The sequence below is a fragment of the Ursus americanus genome, chromosome 16, assembly GCF_024610735.1.
Source record: "Ursus americanus isolate L20-20 chromosome 16, mUrsAme1.1.p, whole genome shotgun sequence".
In the NCBI taxonomy this organism is placed as follows: Eukaryota; Metazoa; Chordata; class Mammalia; order Carnivora; family Ursidae; genus Ursus; species Ursus americanus.
In genome coordinates, this window is record NC_142142.1 from 44,470,547 (window position 1) to 44,485,453 (window position 14,907).

The following is a 14,907-nucleotide window of genomic DNA, read 5'->3' on the forward strand; positions in this document are numbered from 1 at the left end:
GTGATCACTTGAAAAGGGGCCCAGTGACGGAGCCTGGGGACACTTTAGAGTTTCATGGTTGGGGAGTTGAAGTGAGCAGCAAAGGAGATTGAGCAGGTCAGGCAGGGAGATAAGAGGAAAACCGGTTAGTGGTAGTAAAGTGTTATTAATATGTGTTATGATATGACATCCATTCCTCCCTACTCTCTTTTCTTCCTCTTTCTTCCTTCACCAAAAACGTCACCACCACTGGATTTGTGTGTGTGTGCGTCCTGATATGTGGAAAGCACAGTGTTAACCATTTTATATGTAGAGTAGAATTATTAAAAAGTTAACAGGTATCTTTTTTCTTTTTTTCTGCTATATACTCACTAGGGGGAAAATCTCCTTTTTCTCTCCTCGGTCTTCTCTCCAGGACAGAGAAGCTAAGTCTTTGTATTAATTCTGGGACCCCTTCATAATCCCCCAAGCAGGATGGCTTTGTTTGAGGAGCAAATGGATTGGGGACTGGTGCTTTGAATGGAATAGGGGAATGAGCAGCTGGAATGCTGATGGAGAGTTGATTACATTTTTTTCCTCTCTAAGCCTGGGAGAGGGGGGTTCAGGCTAGGAGGAAGAGGCCAGTCAGTATTGGAGACTTGTGTTTAGCTAGCATGCAGCTCCCTAGTGGCCGTCAGACCTTGGAAGGGGGGGATGGCTGTCCAGAGGTGAGTGGAGATTGGAGAATGAATGGCGCAACCTTGAAATTGTTGGCATAAGTCATCTGATTTGAGTGGAGAAGAGCACTTGGGTGCACTTCTGTTGTAGAGCCTGATAAAGGCTCAGGGATGGGGGTGTGGGGAGATGGGGCACCTGAAATAAAATTGCTTTGCAGAAAGAGAATGTCTGAGCTTAAGAGAAAGATCTGTGTTTGCAGGAGTACATTTGTTATGCATAACATGTGGCTCGTTTTAGAAGTTCCTCAAGACAGAGCCAGGCGTGTTATTGAGCTCTGGGGAATGATGGCTGTGTGACTGTGAACCGAGAGAGGTGTAGTCCTAGAACCAAAGCTCAGGACACCCAGTGCGTGCAGACAGGAATCCGAACCAGCCAGGACGTTACCACAGTGCAGAATCATTGCAGTAGAAGGTAACAGCATTAGTTAAACAAGACTCCACCTCCTATTTTATTTTGGGAAGGGAACTGCATCTTTTGGTCTAAGATATGAACCCCACAGTTTCTTAGATATTCAAGGGTGAGAAGTTCTCAAAAAGGAGACACTGGGGGCACCTGGGTGGCTCAGTCCTTAAGTGTCTGCCTTCCGCTCAGGTCGTGATCCCAGGGTCCTGGGATTGAGCCCCACATTGGGCTCCCTGCTCAGTGGGAAGCCTGCTTCTCCCTCTCCCACTCCCCCTGCTTGTGTTCCCTCCCTCGCTGCCCCTCTCTCTGTCAAATAAATAAATAAAATCTTAGAAAAAAAAAGGAGACACTGAACTTACTAAAAATAAGGCATTGGGGGGCTTGAATGATTCGCTGAAAAAAAGAGACATAAGGGCTCTAGTTTATGACACAGGTATTTACCATTCATGAATTTGGCAAAACTTGGGAAGTTTTAGTATTTATGGAAGAGTATTTATGACGTTATGATGGCTTTTCTTTTTTCAAATATGTATTCATCTTGTTCTGTGTGGCTCTGGAGAGCAAGATAATAAAAAAGTGTCAGCAGCATGGGTGTAGGAACAGATATGCACTACTAAATCCCAGCACGTGTTTTGGGCTCAGTACATTTTTCGATAAATGACTGCATGCCTGCATGACAAGTGAAAACATATGGATGAAACTTACAGGGAGGCAGATTTTGGATTCAGCTTCTCTTTTTAATAATTTGAGTTATTCAAAAATTAAATGGACTATGCTGGAAAGACGGTAAAATTCCCTATCACCAGGAGTGAACCAGGAGCAGAAAGACCATTGTTCAGGGATGGGAGAGAGGATTTATTCATTAGATAACGGTTAGACCACATAACCACTGACGATCCGGAAAACTCAGATATGCCAGTTCTATAACTTTAAAGCCAGGGGTCTTTATCCAGACACTTGGGAGAAGTATAAATAAGACTCATGATCTCAGAGAAATCTTTAAGAGGCATGTGTTCAATGGCATGTTTATTAAACAAATGCTCATGACAGATTTTCACAACAGCAACAAATGTTATTTCACTACGTCAAATCTCCCTTACTAAGAAAAAAAACAGCAATCACAGCGAGGTTGATGGATCCGGATGATTTTTTCATGTTTTTCTGGGGAGCGGGGGAGTAAAACCAGTCTTCTCACTCGTTTTCTTCTCCTTTCTCTTCCTGAGGCTCACCCGATTTCATTTTCTTCACCTCCTCTCTGGCTAAGTGTCCCCGGAAGACTGCTTGAATTTTGAGAGCAGCGTTCTCCTCTTTCTCTTTTTCTTCTTCAGAAGGTTCCTTCATGGAAAGGAGAAAAAGAGACTTCTTAAATATCCAATATTTTGATGCCATAAAAATAAGTGCACAAATTTAATCAATTTAGGGACGTAACAATCGAGATCTGTTGCTTCCTAAGGGAATTTTATATACTGTTACGCTGTGTATGTTCCAAACGGTGAGTGCCAAGATAGCAGGCATTTTGTTTTCTCATTCTTTAATATGTCTCTGCAATAAATGATCAGTGCCAACTTCCCCCCTCAAAATAGCTCCTATTTAACAGTTTCCTGAGCAATGACATTTTTTTTTGAAAATAAGTAAGAATCCTTGAAGCATGGTAAAAATGTCAAGAATAGTAAATGTGCTGTTTCAAAATAATCATGATTACATGAAATTAATTTCTTAAGTTTTCAATGATTAGCTAATCAGAATCATACATGTAAAGTGGACTGCCAAAGAGACATCCTTTTAGTCCAATAATGTCAGTTTTAAGGTGGTTGGCTGAAATTCTGTATATGTTTTTTTTTTTTTTTTTTAATATAGATATAGGGGTTGCTCAATCCCTTGAGCATCTGGCTCTTGATTTTGGTTCAGGTCATGATCTCAGGGTCGTGGGATCCAGCCCTGCGTTGGGCTTCACACTCATCAGGGAGTCTGCTTGTCTCTGTCTCTGCTCCTCCCCCTTCTCTCTCTCTCTCAAATAAATAAATAAATACAATCTTTCCATAAAATAAAATTTAGTTATAATTTACCTAAATTATAGACAGTGAAACACACAAATCTTAAGTGTCCATTCAACAGATATATAGTTTTTAAAAAAATATTTTATTTATTTGTTTGTCAGAGAGAGCGCGCACAAGCCGGGGGAGCGGACGGCAGAAGCAGAGGGAGAAGCAGGCTCCCCATTGAGCAAGAAGCCGATGTGGGACTCGATTCCAGGGCCCCAGGATCACGACCCGAGCCAAAGGCAGATGTTTAATCAACTGAGCCACCCAGGTGTCCCGATACATAGTTTTTAATATATCATTTTAAATTATAACAGTGATACATATACATGGAAGTTTTCTCCTCCTTTCCAAATCTATTCCTAAGATGTAACCATTATTATGGGTTGAGTATATATAACCTTTCAAAATTTCTCTATATACAAAGTATTCTAATGGATATATACATGCCTTTTTATTTTAAAAATGAGATCACGTTAATTACAATGTTCGCAACTACTTTTTCCATGTAACTATATCTTGGCTCTCTTTTCTATATTATTATTCAGTGTGTAACTCTGTCCATTCTTCTTTTTTTGTGGCATCATTGTATTACATTTTACTACTGCAACTTGATTTATTTACTCAGTCTCCTGTGGATGGACCCTTGGGTTGTTTACACCCCTCACCCCATTAAAAACAACGAGGCACATCTAGCTCTCCAACTTTTAAATGCAAACAGAATGGTAGGGAATCCTCTGACATGATGCCCCGATATGGGCAAATGAATTATAGTGAGGTTGGAAATCGGTGAGATCGCAACTCAAAGTCATGAAAAACTGAGTGAGGACAATTACTAAAGATGTAAGGAAATGACACTCCCTTTCTTCCCTCACCTTCCATTGCATCTTATGGCTTTGATATAATTCTGGAATAATTTATAAAGGTTATAGGGAAAAGTTATGCCCCCCCCAACTGGGTAGGAGGTAAGGTATTCCTTGAAGGGGATGCCTACTTTGAGTGTCAGTTAATGGGTGACTGACTGGACATTAAGACCTGAAAAAGAACTCAGAAGTTTGGCCTTCAGCACTGTAGAGAGTAAGTTCTTTCTCACTAGGCTTGGTCTTCTTGAGTCCGGACTATGAAGAATATAGATAGTGATGTTCATATACAGACTCTCCAGAAAAAAAGTCTGATTTGCAGTATTGGCCATGGTCTTCATACACCTACCATGGCTGATTTCAAGCTACCAAGCAGACATTACTGATCATGGGCTGTAGAGAGATGTGCACAGTTGTCTCTTGAGAGCTGGATCTAACACACCACTGAAAGTAGGTACCTTTGAAGGTGGGCCCTACTCAGGTCTTTATTGCCTAGATGTAGGTTGCTGGGCAGGAAGTCATTTTGTAGACAGCAGCAGCCATTTTGTTGGTGATATGTGATTCTCTGTGAGTTTCCTTTTGTTATCTCTGAACCTTTGTCACTGTGTGGCGGTGAGAGCATCAGTCCGTGAAAAATTCTCAAAGTGGAAAGTGAATCTGAAAGATGGAGACTGAGGCAGTGTGTTCTGTCTGTTCTTCTCCAGAGGGGAGATTTCCCCACCCATTGACAATCTTGGAAAAAAAGATTTTATTTTTAAGGGGAAGAAGGAGTTTTCCTTTATGATAGACATAGCTAAAAATGATCCACCAGTTAGCTTATCACTGATGCCAGTTATCTAGAAAGCAAAATCATAATTTTAGCAATATGGATAACAGACTGGATTCATATTTGGAGTATAATTTTAAATTGAGTGATATGATTCTGTGTAGGAATCTAATAGTATACGGAAAGCGTAACTTACTAAGGCTGTGACTGGTGTCTCATCCTCTTTCACGGATCCGCGAGACTTTTCTTTTGCAGACTCACCATTCTCAGGTGATTCATGCTCCTGGAAGAGGGGTGACAGGGCCAAACAGGCAATAGTCCAAAACCAGTAAAGTCTTGGATCAAACGGCTTAAAGTCATTAAATACTGCTCTATGTTATTGAGAAGTAGTAGGAATACATACCGATTTTTTTAAAAAAGAAAGTAGGTTAAAAAAAAAAAGAAAGAAATGAAAACTCTAAAGGGAATATGCATAAACAAATATGACTAAAGAATTGCTGAAAAGTGTTTGATTTTTCGCTTTTGGAATGTGTGTCACATTATTTCATATGAAAAACAAGCTATTGTCTTATACTAAAAGTTGTTAAGATGCTGTAATGAATCTTGAACAAAGTATAAAAAAGAAGTACTGTTAGTTTTTAAAATAAGAGCAAAATATATGCCACTGCGTCCCATAGCGTGAGGTCAAGTTGACTTTTTGATGAAGTTTGTAGATTAAAAACCTCATCAAAGAGGTAAGTTCTGCTGTGGGGAACCATTTACATGAAAAAAAGGGAAATCAGCTCTGCCTATTTTGACATGGTTATTGAAATCTTCCACCAAAATAGAAGCATTGCTAATTCACAATCTATGGCAAGAGTTTCTTGAAATCCATAAAACAGAGATTTGAAGACATATAAGCTAATTAAGTAAAGCCTTTAGAATTCAATAGAGATGAAAAAACACCCTGAAATTGCTATGTGACACAACGATTTAAAACTTTTTGACATTATTCCTTTGATTGGAATAAAACATGAACACAGAGAATCTAGTTAAACGGAAACAAGCTCCACACCCCCATATCTGGCAGACACAAATGGATGGAACTTCACTTTTGAACTCATGGAATAAGTGACAGGTATTTCCCCAGGAAATTCCCCAAATCTACTGGGGAACACCATCAAAACTTAAACTTGGCTAATTCCTTTTAATTCTAATATCTGATGGTGCTTTGTGGCTAATGTATTTTTTCAGTTGTCTAGAAGAGTGCTTCTCAGACTTGAATGTACCCACAAATTACTTTGGGGAGCTTGTTAAACTTCAGCTTCCAACTTGCAGATCTGGAGTAGGGCCTGCGACAGAATTTCCATCAAGATCCCAATTAGTTGATGCCAGGGATGCAGGGTCACACACAGCCTTTTTCAACCAGTGTTCCTCTTCTGGACCACAGAACACAGAATGTGTTCAGTGACTATCCTCTCAAGGATGGTACGTAACTAGAATCATTCTAGAAACAAAGGAGAGACGTTGATTCCTTACATGCAATGAGTGCCCTTGGCTTAGGGCTTAATTCTTTTGAGGAACCTTGGTTGAGAAAGGCTCATTCTAAGAAAGCTGCTAAAGAGAAGGTAGGTTCAGTCTCTGAACAGATTAGCTTCGTAGAAAAAACTCTACCATTATGAATTTAAATTCTTTTTTTTTTATTAAGATTTTATTTATTTATTCGACAGAGATAGAGACAGCCAGCGAGAGAGGGAACACAAACAGGGGGAGTGGGAGAGGAAGAAGCAGGCTCATAGTGCAAGAGCCTGATGTGGGGCTCGATCCCAGAATGCCGGGATCACGCCCTGAGCCGAAGGCAGACGCTTAACCGCTGTGCCACCCAGGCGCCCCTGAATTTAAATTCTAATCAGTCTTTTGTAAGATGTCGATGATGATGAAATGACGGGATAAATGGTGTTTTATAAAATGCCATTCATTAATTCAACAAATATTTATTGAGGATCTGCTATTGCTAAGCATTGTGATACCCAATACAATTTGAAGAATAAATGAGTAATTATTCTGTAAATTTCAAGTATATTCTGCCTGTTGATCACCTTTCAATTTCAGCTAAGTATCTGTCCACTATTCGTATACTTTAGAAAAAAATTTCTCATCAGAAAGAACAGCACAATTAAAAAGGTTTAATAAGATATTTGTGATGACTGTTCATGATTCTGGGGAGATTGCAATAGTCCCTGTTTTGGAGACCGGGAGAAGAAAATAACTAAATCCACGAGTTTCATGGGACCATACCTTGAATGCATGGTTGTTATAGAAGCGGTCGTCTACCTTCGTCCCCCATTCTGCTGGGTCAAAGTTGGTTTCTAAATAATAAGAATATAATAATTTCAGGCTTATTTTGAGTTTATTAAAGAAAATCTAGAATAGTAACACAAAACAAGTTTTCTTTTTTAAACCACACGTTCTTTACTGCCAGTTGAAAATCTTATTATGTATATAGCCTAACACTGTAAACATAACCAGTGATCACAGAATATATGATGATGAATTAAACATTAGATGAGCCCTTGGGGATATTTAGAAAGGCAGTAAAAAAACATAATTGCTGCCTTCATAGAATAATAAAATGGGAGAGAGAGAGAGAACAAATGCCAATACTTAAATATAAATACAGAAACTTATAAACATGTATCAGTAAACACAGGAAAATGTATAAAAATAAATGCTAAATAGTAAGGAAGTTTGGAAAAGTGAAGAATGGGAGAGGTTTTTTTTAAAAAAGAGGCATATTATGTAGTCAGTAGACATAGGAAGAAGTATTTATATTTAAGCAGAAGTTTTCTATAACTCTTCATTTTAAACAATTTCAAACGTAGAAAGTAGAGAGAATAATATGACAAGTTCTCATGTGCACATTACTCGGATTCAACAATTATAAACTCATGATTTATCTTATTTTATCTGTAACTTCACTCAATTTCCCACCCTTTCTTCTGATTATTTTCAAGCCAGTTCCAGGCACCTTATTGTTTTATCTACAAATAGTTATTTTTGTGTGCATCTCTAAGACATAAAGCCACAATACCATTATCACATCTAAAAATACTAAAAATAATGCCTTAATAACAGCTATCCAAATTTCCCCTATTGTCTGATATATTTTTTGCTTATTTTTTACTATTGATTTGTTCAAATCAAAACCCAAACAATGGGCACAATGCCTTTCCCATCTCTTTTAATTGAAAGAGATTTTCACCTATCTCCCAGCCCACATTTTTTCCTTGCAACGTTTTTGTTGAGGAAATTGGATCATTTTTCCTTTGGAGTTTTCCACAGTTTAGATATTTCTGATTCCATTCCCATGATGACTTTTAACAAGTTCCTTTGCTTTTGAATTTCCTGTAGCTGATTCAAGTTTTATTTATTTATTTATTTATTTATTTATTTATTTATTTGGCAAGAATATTTTATAGATGGGGCGCCTGGGTGGCTCAGTCGTTAAGCGTCTGCCTTCGGCTCAGGGCGTGATCCTGGCGTTCTGGGATCAAGCCCCACATCACGCTCCTCCGCTGGGAGCCTGCTTCTTCCTCTCCCACTCCCCCTGCTTGTGTTCCCTCTCTCAATGGCTGTCTCTCTCTCTCTCTCAAATAAATAAATAAAATCTTAAAAAAAAAAAGAATATTTTATAGATAGTGCCGTGTAATTCTGTCAGGATATAGGTAATATCTGGTTGTCTCTCTTTTACAATCTTTAAGGGCCCATTGATGATGATTGCTTAGATCATTTCTTTAGGGGTTGCAAAATAGCAATGTTCTTACTTGATCATTACTTTTTTTTATTTCTGGAGTAATCAGTAAAGAAAAACTTTCCCATATCAACTATTTGGTTACCCTGACATACAGGTCATCCAGAAAAGGCAGGTTAAAGGTTTGATTCTTATCCTTTATCAGCCAGTTTTCAGAATAATCAGTTGGTTCCTTAGGATACCATTATCCTAAACTTTCGGCTCTTTACCAGGTTTTGTTTGTTTGTTTTGATCATTTTGAACTAAAGAATATTTAAGAAATTGGATTAACTTCAACCCATTGCATTTATTATTCTTCTCGATGCTCTAATTGTCCAAAATTGGTCAGTAGGAGCCCATTCAGGTGTTCAGGTGCTCCTGAGTCTTCTGGAAACAACTCTAGTATCTTTGATAGTTTCCTTATTTTCTGGAATGGCAAGATGTTCAGGCTCAACTTGCATATGTCCTGACCAATTCATGGAATTAGGTAGCTCTCTACGAGGCCTTGGTTTCTGGGAAATGGTAGCTAGAGGCCACAGTCTAGAGGCTAGGTGCTCACCAGTACTGAGTTGGTTATTGTTTTGTGGCCTTTTAAAAAATGCATAGAGTTAGAAAACATTTCTTTCATTTTTAAAGAGAAAATATATCATTGAGGTCACACTGATATTTTTCTGTTCAAATTTAGGATTACAGGATTTTATTAACTTCCTTCATTTTTATATGTTTGTCATTTTTCTTATGCTAAAAATCTTATTTGTAGTAACAGTAGGATAGTGACTTATTTGCTACATCCTACAATGTATAAAAACCATAATTATACTATAACTAACTATAATTATACTATGACATTATTAACTGTGATTACTGAAAACAATTTAAGACTTCTTAACTTCATTTTGTTTTTAGGCTATATCCACTAGGGATGTACAGTCAAATTACTGTGTTACAAAGTCACTTGAAACAATTCTTTTCTGTGTGGTTATACTACCCATTCGATACTAGCTAGGTTTGTTTGTTTCACTTTGCTTCTAAACTTTAAGCTTGCTTAACAATTTTAAAATTTAGTTCCACTTTAAACTATGTCAAACATTTATGATTTTGAATTCAGGATATAGTCAGAGAAGTCTAGCTTCTATCCTGTTCCCTCCACTCTGTTTCTTCTCCAGAAGTAAATAGAGATTTTTAAAAGACTTATTCTTCCACTTAAAACTATAAATGAATAGCTATATATTCGTACCCACACCCCTTTGTTAGATAATTGGTAACATGCTAAACATACTTTCTTTCTTTCATTCAAATCAAAACCACACTGAGATACCACCTTACGCCAGTTAGAATGGCAAAAATAGACAAGGCAAGAAACAACAATTGTTGGAGAGGATGTGGAGAAAGGGGATCCCTCCTACATTGTTGGTGGGAATGCAAGTTGGTACAGCCACTCTGGAAAACCGTGTGGAGGTCCCTTAAAAAGTTAAAAATTGAGCTACCCTATGATCCAGCCATTGCACTACTGGGTGTTTACCCCAAAGATACAGACGTAGTGAAGAGAAGGGCCATATGCACCCCAATGTTCATAGCGGCAATGTCCACAATAGCTAAATCGTGGAAGGAGCCGAGATGCCCTGCAACAGATGACTGGATTAAGAAGTTGTGGTCCATATATACAATGGAATATTACTCAGCAATCAGAAAGAACGAGTTCTCAACATTTGCTACAACATGGACGGCACTGGAGGAGATAATGCTAAGTGAAATAAGTCAAGCAGAGAAAGACAACTATCATATGATTTCTCTCATCTATGGAACATAAGAACTAGAATGATCAGTAGGGGAAGAAAGGGATAAAGAAAGGGGGGGTAATCAGAAGGGGGAATGAAACATGAGAGACTATGGACTATGAGAAACAAACTGAGGGCTACAGAGGGGAGGGGGGTGGGGGAAGGGGATAGACCGGTGATGGGTAGTAAGGAGGGCACATATTGCATGGTGCACTGGGTGTTATACACAACTAATGAATCATCGAGCCTTACATCGAAAACCAGGGATGTACTGTATGGTGACTAACATAATATAATAAAAAATCATTATTAAAAAAAAATAAACATACTTTCTTTCTTTTTATGTTTTAGATTTTATTTATTTGAGAGAGAGAGAGAGAGCATGAGTGCATGAGTGGGGGGGAGGGGGAGGGGGAGAAACAGGCTCTCCACTGAGCAGGGAGCCTGATGCAGAGTTCGATCCTGGGACTCCAGGATCATGACCTGAGTCAAAGGCAGGGGCCCCTAAACATACTTTTTTCCCACCTTATTTTTTTCACCTAATATATCCTGAAGATCACTCCATGGCAACATATAGAGATCTTCCTTATTCTGGTTTTGTTTGTTTTGTTTTACAGTTGTATAGAATTCCACTGTGTGGACGTCCTCTAGTTTATTCAACAAATCCCCTATGATGGATATTGGGATTGTTTCCTCAAATAATGATGCAATGAAAAGGGTAGAAGTGGAATTTCTATGTCAAATTCTCTTCCTTGGCGTTATATCATTTTTTATCTCCTCCAGCAATGTATATGACTGCTTATTTCCCCTCTAGCCTTGCCTGCAATGAATTGGCAAACTTTTGGCTTTTTACCAGTCTGATGGGGGGGGTTGGTAGTGGTACCTCAGTGTAGTTTTGATTTGGGCTTCTGTTGTTATGGGTTAGTTTTAGTATGTTCTCATATGTTAAGGGCCATTTGCATTTTTTGTGTGTTTTGCTCAGATCTCTTAACCATTGTTTTATATAAGGTTTTTTCTTCAGTATTTTTATAAACATTTGGTTATTAGGTTTATTAACCCATTGTGATAAAAATTACAATTATTTTTCCTCAGTTTGTTATTTGTAGTTTCATTTTTCTTATGGTGATTTTGCCATGTAAAAGCTTACTTTTATGTAGTCAATCTCATCAGTCTTTTTCCCTAATTGCTTTTGAATATTTAAGTAATTATAGCAACTTAGCTAGCAAAATGTTTTCCTTTTTTATATTACAGAGAAATTCATCCATGTTTCCTTCTAGTATTTGTACGGTTTCATTAAAAAAATAATTTAAGCCTTTGGTCAATTTGGAACTTACCCTGGTGTATGATGTAAAGCACAGATCGAATTTTATCTTTTTCCGTCTTTATCTCAACATCATTTAATAAAAAGCCTACCTTTTCCCTAGTGGTTTCAGATAACACTTACATCAAATGCTAACACGTTTTCTGTCAGAAAAATCAAAATTAAGACTAATAATTACCTATGAAGAATGCTGGCAAGGGAATTCTTGCATTGTGTGAGAGACTGGCTAGAGGCCTTTTTCATTCCCTTTTGGAGAGACTACATTGTATCAGTTGGGTAATTCACCTTTGGTTTGCATGAGTGGAAATGGGTATGGTGCTTCAAATTTTTTCATAGTTTAGTCTTGTTTTTATTAGAGACTGGTATTCTGAGACCATTAATCTGAATCACCAATTTCATTAATTATCATGATCCAGTAACAATGACTCAAATGTTTTTTTGTAATGGGACATTTCTGAGATCTAAAATTAAATAAAGGACTGAAGACTTTTTACTCATGAATTTGTAAAATTGTTATAACAAAATTAAATTAATACTCATTTGTAAAATTAATGTTATAATAACAAAATTAAATTAATGCTCATTATAATTCACCTCTTACCCTAAAAGATTTCTCTTAATAGCTTTTTAGTGGCACATGAGTTTCAAATTGTGCAACAGATATTCGCACTGACTGGATATGAAAAAGCCCAGCAGTATTCAGGAAATTGGCAGAGATTCCGAGCTCTGCCAGGGTTGAGCAAAGAAGACGAGATGGTGGAGCTGTGAGTGTGTATGGGAGTTGCTTCATTTCAACTCTTGTGGTAGGTTTCCTTCTTCTGGAAAACGATTTGAAACCAAATGCTTACTTACTTGTAGTTATTTCTAGTCACCTTTACCACTCTGTTGGAATACTGCAGCCAAAAGTAATGATGGAAACAGCTTATACAAAATGGTAGTTCCAGTCAAGAAGGGTTTATTTTTTTAATAGAAATGTATAGCTGTAATAATTCCCATTTTGACTACTGGATCAAGTCTTAACAGTATGAGCCTTCGAGGCTGGGAATTTGGACACTTTATTTCTGGAAGGGAAGAAACCTCTTTGGCTCTCAGCCAGAGTCACTGTTAGCATGAATCTTAGTCTCTGGGCAGGACGGGACCTTGGGAGAACAGAGAAAGGATATAAATTACTTTCCCAAGCTGGAATTTCATTTTTATTCTTTAAGTAGCCTCCACACCCAGCATGGAGCCCAACGTGGGGCTTGAGCTCATGACCCCAAGATCAAGACCTGAGCCAAAATCAAGAATCAGATGCTTAGCTGACTGAGCCACCCAGGCACCCCTGGAATTTCACTTTAAAAGCAGTGTTTCTCTGTGACTTTTTGCAGACTAGTTTCATATACCCCAGCAAACACCAATCTATTTAATCTAAGGGGCATAGAATTATTTTTTACAACACTTACAATACTTTCAAGTAAGAAGAGTCACCATGTAAAGAAAACTCTTCTCCCAGGAGGACTAGACAGTCAACTGCCTTGCATGCATTGGAACAGCCTGTTGGAAAATGGAGAGCTAGACTGGATGATCTCTTGAGGTTTCCTTCTACCCAGTGTGTCCATGAAGAATACAAGGAAGAAGGTCTGTGTAATCAGCTGGTAATCTTCAAGAATGTGAAATCACGGGATTTAAGAGAACCTGTCATAAAGGCACATGTTTTCAATAGCAAGAAGTGTTATTTGAAGCTACCTGCCTTATAAAGGCTTTCTATGGAATGGGGATGGTCTTAAGCCAGTTTCACCATAACCAAATGCTTTAGTCTCTTACTTAAAAAAAAAAAAAAAGCCTATTTGAAAAAAGCTTACTCTCTCGTTTCTCTAGAAGATTTTCAAAATATGCTGCTGCAAAAGCTGGTATATTTTCTGGTTGCTCCCTCAGAATCTCGCGTGTCAGCCCTTCAAGAAGATTCCCAAATCCTTGTGGAATTCGGTAGTGGGTGTTGGAGAATGGAATCGACATCTCCTTGGAAGGAACTGCCTATTGTACCTAGAGATTCATTAAAGAGTACTGTCTTTAAATTTGTCTGATTTTACTTATATAATCACAATTATGACAACAAATTATTCCTGAGCTCCAAATTTTCCGGACTTCAATTTTTTCCCCCCAACACAATCCCAACTCATCATTTCTTCGAGTTTTGAACTCTTCATTATTAATCAGAAAAGTACAAATACAGACACATTTACTAGGCCAAATGATTTTTTAAATTACAAAAACCACAGATTTTTCACTATAACACTAAGTCCTTTTTCTCTCTGTCCCTCTTTTTGTCTTTAAAAGGGGAGAATAATTTCTGCTATCCCACAGGAACTCAGGGAGAAGTATTGTTAAAAATTCATCATAAATCGCTGAGAAGACACTGTTTGGGGTCTGAAATTGAAAAAAAATTGAATTAAGAACTAATCTTGGTTCTAGAAATTACTCTAATTTGTTGAATGAAGAAGTTTAACACTTAGTCTTGCCCTCTGCTTCCACTTCTGAAGCCGAACTATAGTGCCCCAAGCACCTACATACTCTGAAAGGGGCAGCAAGGGTCAGAGGGGGCGGAGGCAAAGTCATGATTTTGCAGTCCTAGAGTCCAAGATTTTGGGATTCTTGTGTTTTCTGGTTTTGTCTTGACCAGGTCTTATCTTCCTGTCTTGGAATGCAAGGGCTGGATTAAGGAGAACTGCCAAGCAGCGGGTTGGGCTGCTGAGTATGCAAACTGACACTCAGGGACCTGGTCTTTTTGTGAAGGTGTCAATTTTTTCACAAGTCCTCAATACCGATTGAGGGACTAGAAGGTTTAATGAGGCCCAATGTATGGAGGATTGTTTTCTGTTTTTGAGGGAACAGGAGATGAGGCATTGAATCATTCTAAGTTTGTGAGAAGGACAGGTGAGACCCTGAACCAATCTGGGGAGTGGAGGGCGGTTGGAGGGGTAGCAGGGGTCTAGTCGGCGGCGCGACGTCGAGGATCTGGGATTTCAGACTCTCGAAGAACGGGATTTCAGACTCTCGCAGAACGGGCTGCCTTGGCGCCCAATCTGCCCTCGCGATCCCGGAATGTGTCTGGGATCCTGAGAGAATGCGAGAGGCGAAGGGAAAAGGCGAGGTCTCGGATTTGGAGAGGAAGTGGGGTAAACCGCCTCACCTCTTCCTTCTCTCAGAGCTGGTGCCGATGGTTCCGGTTGTTATTTCTCGTTGCTGGGTAACCGTTTTTTTTTTTTTAAATTTAACTACGGCGGCCGGGAAGGGGAG

The 14,907-nt window shown here is 38.5% G+C and overlaps 1 protein-coding gene across 1 annotated transcript; it reads right to left on the reverse strand.

Annotated features, from left to right (window-relative positions):
* Positions 1-2,109: 2,109 nt before the first annotated feature.
* On the reverse strand, positions 2,110-14,851 carry SPA17 (sperm autoantigenic protein 17). The gene is made up of 5 exons (XM_045797588.1): positions 14,801-14,851; positions 13,473-13,653; positions 7,041-7,111; positions 4,960-5,046; positions 2,110-2,433 (listed from the first exon to the last, which is right to left on the reverse strand). Exons 2-5 carry the CDS (start codon positions 13,624-13,626, stop codon positions 2,290-2,292), a joined length of 456 nt encoding a protein of 151 aa, XP_045653544.1. The 5' UTR covers positions 13,627-13,653; positions 14,801-14,851; the 3' UTR covers positions 2,110-2,289.
* Between the last annotated feature and the right edge of the window lie 56 nt (positions 14,852-14,907).